The 22,500-nt window shown below is 36.5% G+C and overlaps 1 protein-coding gene across 1 annotated transcript; it reads right to left on the minus strand.

Annotated features, from left to right (window-relative positions):
* Positions 1–5,506: 5,506 nt before the first annotated feature.
* On the minus strand, positions 5,507–9,989 carry LOC146138779 (uncharacterized). The gene is made up of 3 exons (XM_083394239.1): positions 9,744–9,989; positions 8,834–9,080; positions 5,507–6,372 (listed from the first exon to the last, which is right to left on the minus strand). Exons 1-3 carry the CDS (start codon positions 9,924–9,926, stop codon positions 6,263–6,265), a joined length of 540 nt encoding a protein of 179 aa, XP_083250365.1. The 5' UTR covers positions 9,927–9,989; the 3' UTR covers positions 5,507–6,262.
* Positions 9,990–22,500: the final 12,511 nt, after the last annotated feature.

Here is a 22,500-nt window from a genome sequence, read left to right on the forward strand (position 1 = left end):
TTGGCCTTTTACTCTCAAGAGATTAGCCTGGATTAAATTGCGAATTTTAAATCGTAACTGTAACGAAAACACCAAACTACGGAGTTACGACTGCATGGCATAGTATATTAAATAAGGATTTCTTTTTTCAAAACACAATTCGCTGCTGTTTTGGTAATTTCAGATACACTTATATCTTCACTTGAATTGTACACTGGTGATGGCATGAGAGATGTTGACGAACGTTCGCAAACAGTGAAACGTTTTTTGTTTTGAGTATTGTGGCTTTGGTATTTCCAGGGTTAGAGTTAAACTGATGTTTTTAAAATCTCGTTTTTTTAAGAGGGGATGGGCAAAGATTTTTCCACTGATTCTGAAACTGTCGGTCAGAGTAACGTTGCTTAATACGCGTGGTGTGTTCCTTTTTTCAAAAGCTGTGTAAAACTGGGTTCACCACGCGAGTGTCTACAATGGGTCAAAAGACAGATAGTGTGGTGGAATGCAATAAGAAAGCGTTGACCTCTCTAGAGTCTGGACACACAATAGGAGTGTCGATTCAAAATCATTAACAAAACTTATAAAATATTTTGGTATAGCTCTTAAAGCAGCTTGTCTTTATGAAACATGTGTGAAAAAGTCTTAATCAAGCGAGTTTCCACGATAAAAGCGCAAACCCCTAAACAGCAAAAAAGCTTGGCTTTTCTAGGAATCAGCATAAACATGCAATAAGACAATCCGTATAATCGCGCGAAACGCAAATGCAATCGTGTTCTGCTTAAAAGACCATCTTAAAATGCCCTTCTTTTCGCCACGTTAGCGCTTCGTCCTTTGACATTTTCCCTTCTTCCGTTTTCCGTTGATTACTGATGCGCCTTTCCGTTTCCGCAAAATGGTTGTTCCCGATTCAGGCTTGACTGATTTCGACGAAAAACAGACTTCCGGGGTCACCTTTGACCTCTTAAACCCCCCCTGAGGCACATGCATCTCATTAAAACGGCACCAAGCTCATTACTACAAAAACTTTTTTTTACAGATTTACAAAATATTGCTAAACAGAGTCGCGGTCGCATTTTACGGATTATGTTTATTTTTACGTTTTTAGGGTATAGTTTAAAGTTGGAAATACGATGTGTTTTTTTCAAGTTTTTAATCAAGTTACTTGCCATAACCAGTAAAGATCTGCAATCCGTTTTTGTCGAACTTTATAAGGCAACTCTGAAACGTAAACACCAAACTAAAGGCACGTTTTGTAAAAAAAATTATTTTGTCCCGCTGGCCGAAAAGGGACCGATTTCACTTTTGCTTTGAAATATTCTGTATTTGTTGTTCCCGTCTGTTTTCAGATTAAAACGGTTTTCTCAATTCTTCCGAAATAATTTAAGGCAGTTTTGGTATCTTTCTGGTCGAAAATCGTTGTATTTAAAACCCGGTTCGCTTTTGTAATCGTAATCAGTAGAAAAGCTTACTTCCAAAAAATAAATGTTCGTATTTTTTCTTTAGACTTATACGGTTGAAAGGTTGAAAGGTAAACTTCTTGGTTGTCGTGAATTTGTTCACCCATTTTGAGAGTCAAATTTATTTCAGAAAGTAAATCTTTCGAACAACATTTTGTGTAGGACTTTTTGCTTGTGTTTTAACAGTGCCTCCAACAATTTATAATCGCAAAATAATTTTGACTTTTTCTTTTCTTCTTTTCAAACGCTTTTGTCATAAATAGAACAATTCACCGATGTACTTACTTCATTGCAATGCTCATAGTATGTGTTTTTGTACGTTGCTCTCATCTAAAACGTAGTTCGCATGGCGCTATTATGATAAACGAGAACTCTATTGTTTTACAAATTATTTTGACTTCGAGGAGAAAGATTGTTAACATTATAATAGAAAGATGCACAGACACATATGTGTTCAACAACCGTGATCTAGCCCTTTTAAAGTCGCTTTTTGGCCAACGATAACGGCTTACGCATCAATAGTACACCGAAAGTCATTGCAGACTTGAATCTGTCGATCAATGATGTTAGCAGGGCAGACTAGAAAAACAACTAGCCTACGGTGAGGTTCGAACTCCGGGTTGATAGAGCGACATCATGATAGCATAGAATTTGTCATTACTGCTTGTAAGAGTAAAAAAAAAAAAAAAAAAAATTAGGACATTTTAGCATCGTGTAAAATATTCCATTCCATAAATTTTCTTGGGGTAACTTTACTATAAGTAAAGGGTGAAAGGGTTGGACTCAAAATGTGAACCCATTTTTAAATTCCGATCACATCACAGTTTGGTGCCAAACATTGTGTTTTTTTATTTAAGTAATAAAAATAGCATCAAAGTACATGTTGCACCCAGTATAAAAAAGTAAAAGTGCCTTTTCTTATTTAAATATGTTCCTTTATGGTTGGCAAGCCCATGTCTGGAAAAATTATGACCTGAATGTTTTCATAGAATACCAAAAATAATAGATTCACGCTGAAGCATTTATAAAGCTTTTTTGCATCGTTGCCACAGACTAATGACCCCTGTAGCAAGCCAGCGGTTTGTTATGGATGCTAATGGCTTCAACGTCAAAAATGTGATTTGAGAGAGCTTTTGTATACAACGAGTAACACATTCCGGATATCTTTGGTAACCGGCTCGTTACTTAGGTTGGCATTATTGATAACCTGTTATAAAAATGCCCAAAACCACCACGACATCGTACATGTATTTTTAAAGCTATTATTAGCATTACTTTTAAGTCTTTGACTCAAATTGCAGGGTGCCTAAATCCCCACATGTTTGGTTTTCAGCCAAAAAATTGCCCATTTTCTCCAGTAAATCGCTGTTTTTTTTAGCTTCAATATAGATGAAGTACTACCTATAGCTCCCCGTAAAACTGACTTATTTTCCCTGGGGAATTGGCCAACCCCATTTGAGAACACTAATCTGCATTATAAGTTGACGGTGTCAATCAATACTGGAACACCTGCTTGTGAAAGTCGCGGAAAGAATTTTAATGACTGACTTAATACGACAGTTATCAATCCTTGCCAACAGTTAAAGTTTGGCCGTGTTGACTACATACTGTATTTTTAGTGTAAGAATTCTAGCTCAACGAATATGTATTTTTGAAAAATGCACAATCTTGCTATAACAAGTGACAACTATGACACACTATCCACGGACATTAAGACGTTTCGATATACGAGCTTGCATTATCTTTAGTTAAAAATTTGCCATTCATTATCAAGTAACAACTAGGCCATGGAATCCACGTGGGTATAGCCTATCTATAACAAGTGGACAAACTGCGAATATGTTTTGGTGGCTATCTATTTCAAGAGTAATATTCAACAATGTAAGTGACATACAACTTTACAATAAGCCTGAACCGTGTTGAGACATCTTGTCAGCATAAACACGTTTTGCGTCTCATAGCAGTATACATACGATTTTATATCAGTAGAATTATATATGCAAATCAATATTATTCCATTAGTAACTTAGTAAAATTATAAACATTAATAATAATGGTGTATAAAGTATACGTCAGCCGTAATCGTTGGTCAAAAGAAGCTTTAGAAGGTTGAACACACATATGTATAAGCTATAGCTGCCGGAGTGTTGCTCTTCCAGCAGTATATAATAGATCGACGTTTCGACGTGCTATACAGAACGTCTTTATCAGGATACTGACGTATCGTGCAAAACAGATTCCTATAAATCGACAATGACAATTCGTGCGATTAAAAACTCGCACCAACGCTCATTGGTGTAAGAGCGCGCGATAGCTTATCGGCATTAGAACGTCAGTTTTTACGTTCATCGTGCTGGCGCGTAAATGTATGTTCCACGACTCAAGAAAACCTCGCTTGTGATAATCAGTTTCCTTCGTCAACACCTGAGCAGCAGAAAAGTTAATGCTGTGCGTGTGGGTTGTTGAATGGCTTGCCAACGCTGATTTCTTCGCATCCTTCTTGCCCACATCCCTTTCGTGCTCCTTCCGGCGCGTGTTCAAACTTCTACCCGTCTCCCCGATGTAAATTTCATCGCACTCACCGCACGGTATAGCATACTCCACACCGCAACTGCGACAAAAACCCACAAGGACAGCAACTGCGACAAAAACCCACAAGAACATATACTGCTGGACAGTGTTGTAAACAAGGCATTTTGAAATGACTTAAGTCCCAGTCAAGTCATTCGTAAAATAACTTAAGTACAAGTCAAGTCTTTTTGAATAAATAACAAGTCAAGTCCCAGTCAAGTCATAATTAGAGCAAGTCAACTTCAAGTCCAGCCCTTGTCAAAAAAATTAAACTTTAAATTAATTTCAAAAATAACATAAAAGCAACATATTACAAGCAAATTCTTTTATGTGCAAAGATTGGGCTAAATAACGCAATTTTATAATTAATTGCTTAATTAAACCAATTCATTTTAACTCAAGTCATTCGTCCAAATGACTTAAGTCAAGTCAAGTCATTCAAAAGCAGTGACTTAAATGCCTTAAGTCAAGCAATTGACTTAAGTCATTACAACACTGCTGCTGGAAGAGTAACACTCCGTTACACATATGTATGTGCATGTTCCATTGGATAAAATATTGTCGCTCACTGAAAATTAATTGAGCATATAACTTCATCTCTCCCGTAGCTTTAAAATTGACATTCGTTTGTGGATGAGAACTGTTTTCCAACCTAAGACCTCCAATAATCAATAGCAATGACGAATCAACATCTAGATCAGTGGTCCTTAGCATGTAGTACGCGAAGGATTTTCAAGTAGGCGTAATCAGCTTTTAGGTCTTGTGAAAATGTTTCGCAACCGTTTTTGGCTTAACTGCGCCCTTCAGAAATTATAAATGGTTCGCGGCACCCTTGCTCGTATTTTTGCTGAGTGGTTAACTGTAAAGTTACAATAAACGACATTGAAAACAGCACAATAACTGTGCAACAAGGTTGATAAAACCTTTTTTAATTATTTGCATTTTTATCATACACAAAAACATATACCAAGAAGCTTGTCAATTGAGAGCCAAAATTGGACCCTAAAGAATTTGAAATATCTCTCGGCACCATTGAGCGTTAAAAATGGCACCCTGGAGTGCCGCGGCACCCCGGTTAAGAACCACTGTCTTATGGTATAATGAAAGATAAGACAAGTGTAATGTTATTGCGTTGGCCGTTTTTTTGAGACACTAACGAAAATCAGCGTGTATAGCACACAAAGGTTGCACAACCAGGGCCTATTGGCATTGTTTGAAAATTGTTAATGTTGCTTTCTGGTTCTTAATTGAATTTTTGTAAGCATTTTGGCCTCTGTTCAGTAGAAATGTTGAACTTGATGTTACCATGCCCATAACTCTTCTGTAGGCAAAAAACTACCCTGCCATTTATGGTTTATTTTTTGTTAATGTTGGCAAGGTTTCTTGCCTTTATCGGTTTAAAATAATTTGTTTGTTAGTATTTACCTTCTAAGTAAAGGATTTAGCCTAAGTTAAAACAAAACTGAATACACAGTGCACACGGCAGCATTTATATTGGCAAGACTTTATTTAAGCGTAAAACGCAAAAAGCAATCACGACTCAACAACCAACAGAAATAAATGCGTTTGAACAAATTGGACACAAATGTCTGCAGGCCTAGACTCTAGCAGACCAAAAGGAACAGATGAAAATTTATTGCGTAAATTGAAAACAAACCCAAGTCATTTTAAATCAGTTCTTAAGGCAACTTGAAAGCAATGGTGTTGTAATATCGCAGTCAAGCAGTACACAGACACTAATATAACAAGTGTTATAATGACGTAAGTCAATGACTTGACTTCTGCGCACTTGAGTAAAGTCACTGTGTTTAAATGACTTAAATGACATAATCTAATTGACTTAATCTTTTAGACAAATGACTTGACTTGAACTTAAGCAAATGTGTCAAATAAGTTGGACTTAAATCAAGCGTTTTAATTAAATATTTTTTAATAAAATTGGGTTATTTATTTTAATTTTTGAACTTAAAACGATTTGCTTGCCACAAGATGCATTTTTGTTATTTTTAATTGAGTCATATAATTTTCTCATAATTTTTTTGTATTCAATGACGTGACTTGACGTTGACTTGCTCTCTTACTGATTTGACTGGAGCAACTGTTTAATTTATTTTTGAATGACTTGTTTACAACACTGCGAATGGCTAAGCTGGTTTGACATTAAATTAGTACCACACGGAATGATTCAAATAGGTTGGCGTGAGCGTGAAAACAATAAATAAACGGCAATAAATTAAATTTGTCCGGTCCTGGATAAGTTAGTCCTGTCCGATGTGTCGAAGTCCCTTCAAAAGCTTGAGAAACGCTATGTTTGGTCCCAGACCTTCATCCATGCTCCGCGAACAGGAAATATCCGGGTCACATTCGCCTGTTTAGAAAACAAAGAAAAAATCGGTAAACCTAGGACGAATTTGTTATCATCGTTACACGGGACAGGCTTCATTTTAATTGAATGTTGTTGTACAGTATTACCTGGTTTCTAAGATAGGGTTGCCATACGTCAGGATTTTAACTTTTAAAATCAGGAAATTTCTTTGAAACTGTGCAATATTTTATTCACAACCTAATTTTAAGTATCATACCTTTATTTTAGTTATTCTTAATGCTCCGGTCCGCCACAACATATTCTGTTTCTTATGTGGGCCCCAGTAAAAAATAATTGCCCATCACTGTTGTCGAGTAATGTGCGAAACGCGATGGTCCCCAAAAACATTAATCCTGTTTTTCAGATATTGTGCGTAATCAAACATGGCAAACCTATTCTAATAACTCATGTGTATTTCGTGGCTTAGCTGGCTTTTCTATTTAAATGAAATGTTTGTAGGCAGAGGTTACAGCAGGCAGCAATCCTATATGGTCGTTTATCGACCTACCCCCCCCCCCTCCGAGCCTGTGTATAGCTCAGTTGCTAGTGCGACGGTCCCGCTATAACCGAGGTCGTGAGTGCCAACCTCACTGCAGGCTAGTTTTACGAACAGGAAGCAGCTGGCAACAGTCATATGGTCGTTTGACGACTTTCTCCCCTCTGAGTCAGTTTAAAGCTCAGTTGCTAGGGCGATGGTTGCGGTATGACCGAGGTCGTGAGTTCGAACCTCACCGTAGCTATTTATACATCCTTGTCTTGCTTGCACTATACTCCTGGTTCGGCTAATTGTTTCCGACAACTGACTCCGATCAATGTGTTTTGCGTCAAAATGTCCATGTAACTTTATGAAGCATATTTTATATGATTATTCATTTTGAGAGGTGTTATTCAAAATTTTATTTTGTATTTCAAAAAAATTTATAATTTACTTCAAATAAATCCTGAATGATTTCCTGTGTGGCACAATTTCTTATATACCGTATGTAAAAAACTTGCAAATTGCAAAGCTTTTATTATATAAGCGCCTTATATAATATTTAACACTGAGTTCGATACATGACCTGTTTCGAAAAACTATTAAAAATTAAATAGTAAATTACAGTCGTGGAATTCGGCCTAATCTTTTGAGACGCTTAATCCGGTCCTGCATCGTAACTCCAAAAACTTTCACTATACACGGGGCTACAAACTATAAATTATTCCCAAATTCTGACTTAAATTATTAAAGAAGAAATGAAAGACCCTGCTGAGTTCGTAATGGCCCCACACAAGTATTTTAAATGCGCACGAGTTTTTAACGATTATATGTAAAAAGCTTATTTAACTCTGATGATTGATATTGTAAAGAGTCTTTTGAGCCCATAATCAAAGTCTATTGTTTCTTTACAGTTACAAATTAGTCTGTTGATTCTTAAAAGTTACAGATGCGTCCATTACTGTTTGAAATATTTTTTACTAATTTTGTAACTCTTTGTCAATAGAATTGTTTTATTGTCAGCAGGGTACACCGAAGTAACAAATAAAACTATTCGTGTTTTTTACTGGGTAGAAATCGACAGTGTGTAAGCTTGTAAGGGGAGGAATACGAAAAAAAACTTTGTGAACCACTAGGCAAGTTGGTTAGTTTCCGACTATACCGTAAGCAGGGCGCATACAAAAGAAAAGGTGATATGGTAGAACATATTTAAACAAAAAAATATCCCTATTTTTTGGTTTATAGTAAAGCTATAGCTGTTGCTACAGCTGACATCGAAAAAAAAATGGGTTTAAGTCCTAAAACGACCCTAGCTTTCAAGCTACGTCTGTTACAACCAGGGTGTGGAACCGTTTGACTTTTCCGGTTCAGATTCGGTTCGGGTTCAAGTATTTTTTCGGAATCCGGTTCAGTTCCGGTTTCGGTTCGGAGTAATTTAAAAGTTCCGGTTCAGCTCCGGTTCGAACATAGTTAATTCAAAACCGGTTCATAAAGTTCCGGTTCAGATACAATATAAGTTGCGCTAAATCTAAAAATGTGGGTCGATAAATGTAGAGAATAATCTTTAAACTGTAAGTCATTTAATCTAAGTTACGTGACGTACAAAAAACAACGTTTTATTTATTCAATGTTCATATTTTTTTCATAAAATTTCGAACATGGCATAACTTGACTAAAATAGAAGTTGTGACGTCATGCTTGAGTGAACCGTTATTTTTGACAAGTTCGAGTTCGGTTAAGGTTCAGGTACTTCAAAATATTCTGTTCAGTTCCGGTTCGGCTCCTTAAAATCTTACAAAACCCGGTTCGGGTTCGGTTACGGTTCGAAAAAAATTGACCCAAAACCGGTTCATAAAGTTCCGGTTCGGTTCCGGTTCGACTCCCTGGCTACAACGCATACAACTGACGAAACTACTCTAACATTCAAAACGTAAAATACGAAACATAAAATCTTGTTTAACTAATAATATTCAAATACAGAAAACTCACCGTCATTCGCACAGCACAGACCCACTCTCGCGCACGTGGTTTTCAGGCCCAACTTATCCGTGTCTTCAGCGTCGACGAAAGCACGCAGCGAGTGCTCGATCTGCTGCGAGATATCGTTCCCTGGCGCTTCGGTTCCGATCATCTGAGCGTTGCACCTCACAGCACCCTCCTCGCTCCGGCCACAACAAACTTGCGAGCCGACGAATACGCAGTTGGGTCGAACATCGCCGCCGTTGCTTGTCGGGCACTGCAAATACGCAGAGGCACGTTTTATTAACATCTATAGTAAAACAGATATCTCAGTTGGTGGACGTATGACCGAGATTTTCAGGATACAGCAGGCAATGGAGCTATGTACGTTTCTAGACCCACTTTCCTCTGAGCCTGTGTATAGCTCAGCTGGTAGAGCGACGGTCGCGGTATGGCCGTAGGTTCCAGTCTGAACCTCAACATGCTGTATTATTACGAACAGGATGCAGCAGGCAGCGGTCCTATTGTTGTATCTCGTCTTGTTCCCCTCTGAGCCTGCCGAGCTCAATTGGTAGAGCGACGGTCCCCGCATGACAGAGGTCGTGAGTTCGAAACTCGCCACAGGCTATACCTTTACGAACAGGATACAGCAGACAATGGTGCTATTGTTGTTTGTCGATTCACTACCCTCTAAGCCTGTGTAGCTCAGTTAATAGAGCGACGGTCCCGGCATGACGGAGGTCGTGAGTTCAAATCTCACTGCAGGATTGTCTTTTTTCTAGCCTGCCCTGCTTGCATTATTGGTTGGCAGATTAGGTTAGTCTGCGATGGGTTGTGAGCCGGTAAAATAGACAGCGGATTAGCCGACTCTTATAAGCCACAGGAACTGTCATTCCCGAAACATTTACAATCCGTTACACACGTCACTTCCTAATCTCACCTGGATCAGGCTTCCGCCGATCTTAAGCACCGGAAGTCGTCGGTTCACTTTGCGCATGACGTCACTAAGTTGGGCCTGGCGCTTGCTCCAAGTAAACTCGTTGGGACAGTTGTGGAAATAACAGGCCTCGCTGGCCATAGCCAGGACTGAGAGGGCTACAAGGCATACAGAGGGCGAGAACATGATTTCGATTTTTGTTAGTATGACTTGATCTGTGTCTGTGTGGCTTAAATTGCGTTTTTTTTATTTGCTGAAACGAGAAATGAGGTTTTTATGAAGAAATTCGTTTTACCCAAAGTGTTATTTGTACAAATCGTCTTTTATATTTGTTAAAACTTATAATACTAATTACAAAACCATGAAAAACTACATATTGTAATTATTACAAACTGTTACACTTGTTTAATTCGGTCGATTTCAAACTTTTTGGCCTGCGGCTCACTAAATATGAAATATCGCGGCACACTGCCTGCAAAAACTAATAATATTTCATGACAATTTTTATATAAAATGTTTTTTCGCAAAACAGTACTTTATCGTACTCAAACATACAAAAAAACAAGCACAATTTCCTAGGCTTCATTTTCTGCCAACTACAGCGTAAACAATTGGCGTTTGAAATGCGTTATCCAAGGTTTACGTCGACCGAAGCGAGTTGGTGTTTTGTGTCTGAGGCGTGAAATTGCGTCGGTGTTCCTTGTCCTTGCAATGATACCGGCGTGGTTAAACAATTCACGCATGGCCCCGCGTTAATTTTTAATGAAACAAGGGGCAGGCGGTCACAAGGGGTATTGGTTTACTGTAGATACCAATTCCCCTCGATTTACTGCTTTATACAGTATATTGAATTGCAAGATACTAATACCCCCTCGACACACACACACACACACACACACACACACACACATGCTAGAGTATAGCTCCCAAGTAAAATTTAACACCGAATAAGGTTGTCCGCGCAAGCTCAATTGAAGAAAGTTGTCAAAATTACGAAATCAACAGTCTACGGAAGGCGAAAAAATTAAAGTCTCTAGGGCTTTTTGAGTTATTGATTTTCGGTTATCACCTGCTTTTCACCGTTCTCCTCTTCGTGCGTGCAATTATGCAGACCAACCCCGAAAACGGAAACCTTTAGCGCTATAGTCTAGAATCCGACTACTTTTTTACAGCAACGAAACTTATCAAAAATGAAATTACAAGAAAGAAAGAAATATGGGAGAATAAGTATATTAATGTTACCAATATCAATGCCCGGACGAAAATGTGGTACGATTCTAGATAAACACCAAACCTTTTTTTTTTAATTTTAAGATAGAAGTTTATAGACAGAACATTTTATGGGGAAAATAGTATTGAAAATGCAACATTGTGCTAGAATACATTGAGCAGTTTTCGCCTTCAAAAAATCTTATATTTTGAAATCAACAGCCTATCTAAGACTGTTAAGATTGAATTACCCACGGCACAAAATCGACCGTAAATTTTCAAGTTACAACATTGCGTAGATTAAGGTTTACCTTACACCTTTAAATTTTGCAACGTTTTCAATCGAGAAACCACAGAATGCCTAAGTTGGCGGTAAAACACCAGGCGGAAATATATTTCATTCAACACTTGAAGCTTTATAAAATCGCTCAACCAATTTTCATACGGTGGTGTAATCCATAACCTCAAAGGGCATTTAGAGACACAGTTATTCATAGGTAGAACATTGTAGAATTTAATTTAATCGTATTCAAAATTAAACTCCATTATAATGCTCAACTAATTTTCACACCGTCTCCCAATCAATGTAGAATTTTTTTGCACAATATTTTTCTTTGTTTTTTGTTGTTACAAAGACGTTAAGATTAACTTTGTTTTTTTGGCAAAAAAAGTAATTTTAAAATTTGTTCAGAAACGAAAAACCATTTAAAGCTAAGTTTTTCTCTTTTAGAGTATGCGTGCAATTTAGAACCTTTTAAGATACAGAAGAATTATTAAAGGCTTAACATTGTGCAAAAATATCTTCGTCCGCTTTCAACTTTTAACTTGACGTAACCGCTAAATCCTAACGAACCAAATACATTTAGAAATTTCGTTAAACTATTTAAGGGTACAAACAATGATATGAACACGTTACAAATTATCCATATTCATCTCTTAACTTTAGAAAAAATCGCTTAAAATTTCGCATTGAAATCTTTACTTCATAAAATCGCTCAATTTTTGAAGCATGTTTAATTCGATACCTCAGTTAAAATATATAAGTATACTATGTAAGTATTCAAGGTACCTATTTCTGGGAAATAAAACCGTTTATATTCACTCATTAAATGCATAGACATTGCTAAATTTGCAGCGTAATAAAATCGATGACTTTGATTGATTGCTAGCTTGATTTTTGACCGTTAGCACTTAGAAAGAATCGATTGGCCGCTCGCACACAGAATTAGTATTCAAGTGTTCGTCAGAATTAGTATTTCAAAACCATTTATATTCACATCTTGACTTCACAAAAATCGCTCGAAAAAGTTTGCGTTGAATTCCTAACTTGATGAAAATCGCTCAACCAAATTTGCGGCGTATTAAATTCGATAACTTAGTAAGAATGTGCTTGCACTAATTAGTATTTACGCTGTAAAATCTTGCGAACATAACTCGATCTACATTCATCTTGTAACCTTATAAAATAAGCTCAAAGAATTCGCATTGAACTCTTAACTTCATAAAATTCGCTCAAGATACTTTCGAGGCATGTTTAAATCGATATGACCAAGGTCTGTTGACAAGGCGCCAGCAAATTGGTGACATCGATATCCACCGGCACCGATGTACAACGTGCCTCCTTGGGGAATGCTACAGGTTAACTTGCCTTTCCAAGCGACAAACGCACTTACGCACTTACAAGACGGGCGATGTTCGATAATTGGATTGGGTGACAGGGGATTTTTTCGTCAAATTCGTACCAGCGTTGTAATGACTTTAAAAGACTTTTTTTATAAACTTTAACAAACTTGAAACAATTTAAGCAATGACTTGACACTTAAGTCATTTCCTTCAATTGACCCGGAGTGAGGTCATTTACGCAAATACACTTGACTTTGAGCTAAAGTGCTTTAATTAAATACATTTAGGCCAAGGTTATTTGAGCCAGTTTTTAAATGAAATAAATGCTTACTTGCCATTTGTTTCGTTTTCGTTGTTTGATGTGCGAAAATCGCCCAGAATGTAACGCGCTCATGAATTTTTTAAATTTTAATATTTCTTTTTTACGCCAATGTGTTATTTGGTTTTGAACTTCTTTGGAAATGACTTGGACTGGAAATTTACTTTTAATTTAGTAAATATGGCTTGACGGGGACTTAAGTTATTCTGTAAATGACTTGATCTTGACTGTATTTAAAAAATTAAAATATTTTAAATAATTTATCTAAAGGAGTAATTTTGAAATATCTTATATTCAAAATTGATTTTTACCTTGAAGAGATATTTGGTTCGAATCTTAGAATCGACTTTTAGACTTTTTGTTTTTTTTCTTTATTTGTGATTATCAATGTTTGTAAGTGATTTTCGCAATTCTAATTAGTTAGATGCTTGATTGCATGTGCTTCAATCGATTTTTGTCATACCGTCATCTTTTCAAATATAAAGTAGGTAGATTATCTGACTTCAGACACTATTTCGTCAGCAATGTCAAAGTATATTTTTGCTTAGATAGAAACGGATAAGGTAAAGCTTAAAATGTCAACCATGGTTAATCAAAGTCTAACTTCAATTTTAGCCCAACTAAAAACAAAAATATCCAGCCTCACGACTAATACAGAGTTGCAATTTTTGGTTTTAAGGCAAAAAATGACATGCATATTTTTAGGCAACATTCAGATTCACATACAAACTGTTGCCACCAGGCATAATGTTAATCAAAAACAGCTCCTCTTTTCATTGTAACTGTAAACCTCAGCGTGCTACAAACACTTACTCAAGAAATGGAGTCTATTCGTGATCGCAAATTGTTTCTTATCTTGTTGATGTAAATTGCCCTGAGAAGGCGATTTAAATAACAATTGCAATTTCCAAAGGAGCTGTTTTTAATTAATAGAGCTATCTGTTTTTTCAACTCCTAACAAACACCCCAAGTTGCAATCTCAAGGCGAATTATCACAAAAGATATTTCAAATGTTTGCACGTACGCCATTCTTCAGCAAAACCAAGAAACGTTTTGGTTTTCCAAAACCTTGTTTTAACCAACTTCAGCTGTAGGAGCCGCGTTTTCGTAAAGCCCCTGACATCTCCACCAAAAACAATCCACGGCCTTTGGCTGCATTAGGTAGAGCTCAATCTGCCTTACCAGAGTCTTTGCTCTCTGACAGAGCTTATAAAGGGCCTCCAACGGACGGGGAATCCCCGCTTCGAACGTGAAAATTGCCGATTAGCCTCGCTGTGCTGACAAGTTGTCAGCCCTGATAGCCTTTTTCCGGGTTTTTTCAGCGCACTTAATCACTGGAATTCCGTATTTTTGTCTTGCTGTTTGCAATGGGTGCCCTGTTGTTATTTTGGAACAGTCTTTTGTTTTCGGTCAGTTTTTTTTTTAAACTTGATATATATATCAAAAACCTTAAAACAAAAATGCACTGTGTGGACGAATTATACTTTAACGCTGACAGCTTTCGCACAACCGTACTTTACCTTGTCAGAGTAAAACTAAAAGCGATTACAATGAACAAAGTTGTTCAAACTTATTGTCCCTTTCATTGGCCATTTAGAAAAATCCCTAACTTAAATTTTGGATTTCTCAGTATTTTATACGAAATGGCAAAATAAACATAATTTCATGGAAGTACCACTGTGTTTCAATTTACACTGACATGCCAATTTGAGAAAAACATAAGGTTTGTCATAAATTTGTGCCTACCAACCATTTTGAAAAGTGTAAATAGTGATGCTCTATACTTTTGTTTTTTATTCCGATATCCGATATTTAAAATAAAAAGTATCGCGATCAAATATGCTTCGATTCTTTAGAGCAGTGGTTCTTAACCTTTTTCAGCCGCGCCCCCCTTTGGTAATTTTCTCATGCCTTGCGCCCCCCTATGAAAATGTTTCGACATTTTGCAATTAAATATCACTAAGAAAACAGGAAAATAGTGAAGGGAGTCGTTGGTAAGATTCGCGAGCAGCGCGAAAATTTTTTGCAGTTTTAATGTTAAAGTTGTCAAAAAACAGAGTTTGTATGTAGGAGTTATGCCTAACCCAAACAAAACCATTATAATCACTGCAAAAAGTTAAAATATTGAAGTCGAGCTCGCGCCCCCCTTAGAATTGCTTGGCGCCCCCCCGGTTAAGAACCGCTGCTTTAGAGCCTAATGGTTGAAGGTTTTAATTAAATGAAGTACATTTAACATATAGGTCAGGGATGGCGAACCACTGACCACTTCGTGACCCACCACACACTTTTAGTGACCTACTTGTTTGTGTAGAAATACCGAAATGTTATTAATCATTTTCAGAAAGAGGTAAACGTAAAGGAACAATTCTTCGTTGTATAGCACTATACTGTTTAAATCACGGCTGCCCGATCTGTGGGTCGTGCAAAAGTGTTTTAGGGTGACTTCAACAATTGTGTGAAGAAAAGCAGATAACTATAAAAAGCATTTTACAGCTGTAAAACGTAAAGGGAAAAGGAGGGAAAATTGGGAAATCGTCCAAAAACCTTAACTTACCAAAAAAGTTTCGCGTAAAATTAGCATGTGATTAAGTATATGACCCAACTGAGCATTTTGTAAGGAGGAAGGTCGTGCTTGTGACCCACGCGATGTAAAGGTTCGCCATCCCTGATAAAGGCGCTATGTACTTTTATACGGGCTTCGATATTCCAAATACGTTGATCCGATACTGAATGACGTCACTACTATAGTAAACAAGGATAGATAATATCGACAAAATTAAAAATGTTTTCGAACTTATCAATCCAAATTGCGCAAGTGCCAAGAAAATAAGTTGTATCCATGTTAATAAACTTTCTTTCATGTTAATCTACTGTTTATTAAAAAGTACCATGAAATGGCAAACTGAAACACAAACCATAGGTCAAAAGCTTTAAACAAAATCGTAAATGACAAGTAACAAAAATCACAATCTGGCATCACGTATCGGCTCCGATCCGATATATTTTGTAATCAAAAATAATTTCACGATTGAGCGTCAAAACCTATTGTTACAGATGCGAGTCTTTCGCGCAATTCGATTTTCCGAGAAAAATCGCAAATTTTGCAATTGGAGCAAACGACGCGAAAGCGTTAAATCTCGTTTGCAAATCGGGGAGCATAAAATCCCTGCTTTCGCTCGGGGAGCACAAAATCCCTACTACAGCTAATTCTGGCGACGACAGTGTGGCATTTCATATTCGTTTCGGTACGCCTTGAGGTGTTGGGCACGGTTATATGGCTTGAACGTCATCTAAGACTCTTAAAATCTTGTTTCAGCCTACATACAGCCTTCTAAGCTGTGTCTAAGGTCAAGGCTACACAATGCGCATAGATCTTTTGAACAGTTCTCAAACTTTATCAGCTTAAAAGCAATGAAAATAAAATAAAAAATGGCAACACATTTGTACAAAAAAATTGACTTCGACCGTTGCTAAACGGTAAAGCTATAGGTGAATAACAAATTATTATCACTGATCCATGTTGGAGACATGAATTTGTTTTACTAAATGACGTCCGTCATACCGTACATTAATAAACTGGTAAGCGTAATTCAACTTTTGTTCTAGTTAAAATTAGAGTGCGTATATCAAACTAAATTCGATTTCTAGTGTATTATGATCGACCCTTTTGTATTGAGATTGAGCTGATTGTATAGGACCAGAACCTTGCACATACATTTAAAAAACGAATTACTTCTATAAATAAATTGAAGGTTTAAAACAGACGAGGAGAAAACTGTTGTTTAGAATAATTGGTGCTCAAGTTATATCAGCGGTTACTACTATAGGTCATAAAAAGCACAACAAATATACGTTAAAGCAGTGTTTCTCAATCTTTTTCGTTCCGTGAGTGATTTGCTAATTTTGTACGGAAAACAAAATCTTGAACCACACAGATTGTGGGATTTTCCTTCATTAATTTGTGTCCTTGCACCTATTTTAACCAACTTCTAGACAGGTTAAGTCGGCCATGTTAAAACATATTTTTTGTCACCCTTTTTTCGTCGATTTTGTGTTTAACCTGAAGCAGATAATTGAAGTAAGATTAAAATTTGGCCGATAAAAACAAAACAAAAAAAACAACCATTAAATTGCCTTAAACATTGTTTTCGTTTTTCGTTTTTGTCCTTTTAAAAAAATTTGTAGCTTTAAATAAGAGTGGCAGAAAACTTGACCTAAAACCATGAAAAAGTAAAAAGTCCACGTAGAACTCTATGTTTGTCCTTTTTTAAAACCGTTTTGCTGTGATTTTGTGTTTGGTTTAAAATTTAAAGTTAGGTTTTGAAATTGTCCTTTTAAAACCGATCGGTCATCGTGAATCGTAAAACTAAGTCACCTTGTGCAGTGTTTTTGTTTTTCTCTCTTTCAATTGTCGTCAAAATACAGTAACTGCAAATAAAACCAACAAAAAATCCAACCGTCTAAAAATAAAAAGTTCGGCCGGTCAAAAGTTCGCTCAGTTTGAAAAACCTCAAAAAGCAATATCCAAAAACAACTATAATGAAGCGCAATTCTCCCATAGTTGCTTATCTATCGATGGATAATGTCAAACAGCATCAATATTGCACGCCATACGAATATTGCTTCATATAAAGCGGTATATAGCGAAGCAATAAGCCTTGTGCTACATAAGCCCTCACATTTCGATTGGCCGGTACCGGGGCTGATAAAATTTTGTTTGCGCTTCTAAGGGAAGCGATGAATAATGGATCCTGAATACACAAACATCTATTGCTATAGGCGACCACGTAAAACAAAATTCCGTGATTTATATTGAATCAGATACTCTACTGAGTTTCTCTTGACGTCTCATTGGTACTTAATGCGTCATTGTTAGGTTGGTGCGCATAGAAACGGCGTTACCCTATCCCTTTAATAATTTCTTTGTAATTTAGCTCTCTTTAAGGAAGTAGCTGACTCTATAGATTCACCTAATGGTGTTTCGCTAAACAATCGATATCTATCTCGATTAATCACCCTGAAGAAGGCGACTAAGGGTTGCCGAAACGTTCTATAACAATAACAATTACCAGAGGAGCTGTTTTCGATTAATTATATTATTGTTATCCTGGTAACACCAGTCTATCTATGTCTATCTAGCTTAGTCTTTGAAACTGAATCCCATTTTCTGGCATCAATTACATATTGAGATCCACCATATATGCGGTAGAGATTTATTTTGCTTTTTCTCTATACTATCTCAATAAGGTGCTTTATCGCAAAACTGCTGCCAGGAAAAGAGATTAACTTCATTATTTTCGATACTAGGTTAGGTATTCCTGTAACAATCAGCTGTGTTTTTATCCTGTTTCGACTTTTTCGATTTCTTACCTAATGACGTCATTGCTTTGACAAAACAACCGAATTGCAAAGCCCATACAGAAGCAGGTATCATTTTGAACGTTTCGAATAACTCTTTATTCATTTTCAACAGATGTTGAAAATGAATAAAGACTTATTCGAAACGTTCAAAATGCTACCTACTTCTGTATGGGCTTTGCAATTCTTATTACGTCTTACTACAACCTCCAACCATTATGCTCCAAAACCGAATTGCTGAAATCGAAAACGTGCAAATATACTGTTCCTAAGTTATTCACCGTAATTGGGTAAAGTGTAGGCCCAAACTTAAAGTTGGTTTCAACTTTTAAGTTACTATTTTAGGGGAACTTTTCGTTTCAATAAGAAAGCATTTCGTTGGATCGCAAAACATGCTTAAAATCCAAAAAAATTGGTTATCGGATCGGTACCGATACCACTATAGTATCGGACGAGTACCACTTGATAACAGCTGTCGGTTCCGATTCGATATTATCGGACAACCCTACTTTTAAGGCGCATTTTACGCGATAGAAACGAAAAATGTTACTAAAACTTTACAAACGACTTGAAGGTTTTATCGTTCTTCTAACATTTAGAAATTATTGTAGAATTTTTCTTCCGGGAATATTTTTTTAAACGTAGCAACCTTTTGATAACCTACGCAGGACATCTTTATAAGGGTCATATCGAAATGTCGGTACATTTTATAAAAGTATTGCTGGAAGAACAATTTTACAACTGTTGCAATGCCGCCTGATAGCAACAGAATATCTATTGATAAATTATAGGGAACATTTTTGCTTGTTTATTCTCCAACTCCTACGGTAAAAATCCACGTTGAACCAATTTGAAAGACAAGCCGACTATGGCCAAGTCACTTCAGCGAGGTCACACCAAAATATCCAGGATTACGTTTTGGCATCTGTCGGAAATATCGGGTTGTCTGCGGCGGCCTTTCAAACTGCAACCTAACCATTGCTTGACAGGGCAATAAGGGAGCGCTGAGATACCATCTTTGACGTGACAAGCAGGGGAATATCGAATTTCAAACTTGTAATTAGGTGCAGGAAACGTTAAACAGGATGAAACTAGTCCCAGCGCATAAATATAATCAGGGCCAGACATGGATAATAATTCGAGTTGACTATTTTGAAATATTATTTCAGAATATGCCGCTAGTTCTCATTCCAGAATGAAAATTTATCGTAACGCGGTACATTTTCAGAAATAGCTACAGGATAATAAGAATGGGTTTGGATTTACAACTGTGACTTTGTTAAAAATCCACCGATAAATGGAAGTAACTCACAAACCAAGGCATTTGTTAAAAACAAGGACAATAATGTTTTCTGAGATGCAAACCTTGAGATGCAAAACCCCCCCAAATTTTATTATGTTTTTTGCAAACCCCCCCAAATTTTGGAAATAAGAGTATGGTTTCACCACTCTAGGGCTGCGGATTCAGAGTCGGTTAACTTCGCTGAATCCGGACAACATTTGAATGTCATGCTTCTAAGTGCTTTTATAATAACATCTTCAACATTACGTCTTATATGTAAGGCCAATTGAAAAAACACAACAAAACAAGCCATCAAAATGACGCATTATGTTTAGACAGAGGTCATCACAACAAGGCGGATAAAATTTGTCGGATTTTACGCCATCAAAGCGTAATCGAACACATTTGGCAAGGCCCTAAAAATATCCAATATTCATGAGAATTTCGTCGACGTTTCGACCATCGTAATCGGAAAAGGACCGTCCCCGGATTTCGTCAGACATGGGCTTGTTTCCGTCTCATTTGTCAAAAATTGGTCGAGGGCTGATTTTGATGTTGAATCATTTTTTGTGAATGTCAAGGAATTCCAAGGGCGGTCAGTTGCCCTTAGCAGTCTAGTAAACAAGTCATTTTGAAATGACATACGTCCCAGTCAAGTCACTTCAAAAATAGCTTAGGTCCAAGTCAAGTCTTTTTAAAAATTAACAAGTCAAGCTATTTATTAGAGCAATTCACATCCAAGTCAAATCACTGATACAAAAATATAATGACAAACTATTACAATAGGTAAACTCGTCCGATTACGAACAACAACTCAATAAAAAAATTAACAAAGACGCAATATATAGCGAGCTGATGATTTTATGTGCAAAAATTAAGATCATAACCGAAATTTATTGTAAAAAATGTTAAATGAAAACACCTGTTAACCCAAGTCATTTGACTCGTTTACTTAAGTCCAAGTCAAGTCATTTATGCAAAAGACTTAAGTCAAGTCACGTCATTTTACCGAAATGACTAAAGTGAAGTCAAATCACGCCATTGGAAAACATTGACTTAAGCGCTCTTTAGTTAGTTAGGTCATCGACTCAAGTCATTACAACACTGGTCTTTAAAATACCATTGTAATAAAATGCAAAACAAGATTTTTCAACGTTGTATGACCAAGTTGTTCTAACTCTAACGGAAAAACATATAAAAAATCGTGTTTTTACTTTCAACGTTAAAACAGCGGAGACCAAACTATACAGCCCGTGGTGTTTCTTCTGGCTAATTGAGTTTTCCTAATGACGATAAAATAGCCTATAGTTATTATTGAGAATTTTACCAAACACTTTGCCGGATGCAAATATAAACTAATTTTTTATGGAATTTGGGGCTAAATAACAAGTTTTCAATCAATCACGTTTGTTCAGCGATCGTCAGTCCTATCAGTTATCCGGACCGTTAGTAAAAAATCCTAAGAATTGACGGGGTATATTATTTATCTTTATACAATAACTCCCGTTTCGCACTAATGTGTCCACCTACCTGGTTTAAAAATCTGTTTTTTTTCGAATCCAATGTGCATTTGTATAGTGCTACTTTTATTAATTATCGTAGCTTGGGAACGCTGTTTATTGCGTGACGTCATTCCCGGTGGGAACTAATTCGCTTACGTCAGTTGTGTTTAATTCGGTTACAAAGCTTTCGCGAACTAATCTCATAAACACCTGACGTTCGTATTCCCAGCGGCCTTTGGGAAGGCTAAGGTCATACAGAGAGGCCTGAGTCGGTTTTTCGCCCATTGCGTTAAGCCAAGTTTGTTAACAAGTATCCATTTTCTTGCTTTTCTGGTTGGCTTATAAAATTCATTAAAGAACAAGTTTAAATACACCTGAAGATGAAAATATAATGCTTTAACTTTACAAACTCAGACTGATAACAATTTTGTCCCACCTTTATAAGTAATGTTTGAATTGCTTCTCAGTCACATTAAATTAAGATGATACAATTCGTTTAGAAACGTCCTAATCAAGATAATGTCGATCTACTCGATCTTTTTGGCTTTGCAATTCACTATAAAGTTGAAAATAATTTAAGTACTTTTTTGCTTTTGATTTATGCATGTAAAAAAGCCTTTAATAGAACGCCCGTAAATTTTAACTAGGGATGACCGATAATATCGTGTCGGAGCCGATACTCGATGCCAAGTAGGAGTATCGGTACTCGTCCGATACTAGGGTGGTATTGGTGCCTATACTAAAGTATTATACGTATTTTAACATCGATTTGCACCAATTTTTACCTTTAAATGTAAATTGATAAAATTTCTTCACGCTAAACCGAATTTTAGCCCAATAACCTGTGAAAAATCATTATTTGACCTTGTATTTAATCTATTCTTTTGTTTAGCCATAGTAATATACGTCAATTCATTAAAAAGTTAGGCGTTAAGGGAATGGGATGAACCGGAAAAAAAATGGAGATTGAAATGGTCTTCATTGCGACTGAAATGAAATGTGAGGTTAGGCGAAAAACACCAGAAAATTTGCTAAAAAAAGAGGAAAAAATGCACTCTGTTCATTTCTTTTTTAACCAGTACACAAAAAGACAAAATACAAAATTGTCTTTTTCTTTTAAGACTTCGATCAATCGGAACACACATTCCAAGCCCTAGTACTTGAACAACACATTTTAATGTAGAAATTAGCTCATATCCGCCAAATACAAAAATTCATAAAACGCCGGTCATGAAAGAATTTTTCTTATTCAAAGAGCTGGTAATAGAAATATATTGTTTTTGCCATATAAAATTACAAAAGTAGGCTACTGATGTATCCTTATGTTTGATATATATACGTTATCTAATATTAGAAAGCTAAAAAATGCACTATATCCAAGTTTTTATAAGTCAGTTGTTAGCGACCTGGTTAACATTTTAGAGTAACTTAGACTTATGTGCACAACAACAAAGCAGTAAAATGGTA

This window comes from Ascidiella aspersa, chromosome 7 (assembly GCF_963924565.1).
Source record: "Ascidiella aspersa chromosome 7, kaAscAspe10.2, whole genome shotgun sequence".
NCBI classification, from domain to species: Eukaryota; Metazoa; Chordata; class Ascidiacea; order Phlebobranchia; family Ascidiidae; genus Ascidiella; species Ascidiella aspersa.

Coding starts and splice junctions, on each gene's coding strand:
- LOC146138779 (XM_083394239.1), bottom strand. CDS start 9,926: ATGTTCTCGCCCTCTGTATGCCTTGTAGCCCTCTCAGTCCTGGCTATG. Junction 9,081..9,743: donor TCGGCGGAAGCCTGATCCAG/GTGAGATTAGGA, acceptor GCGTATTTGCAG/TGCCCGACAAGCAACGGCGG. Junction 6,373..8,833: donor TCTGTGCTGTGCGAATGACG/GTGAGTTTTCTG, acceptor TTTTCTAAACAG/GCGAATGTGACCCGGATATT.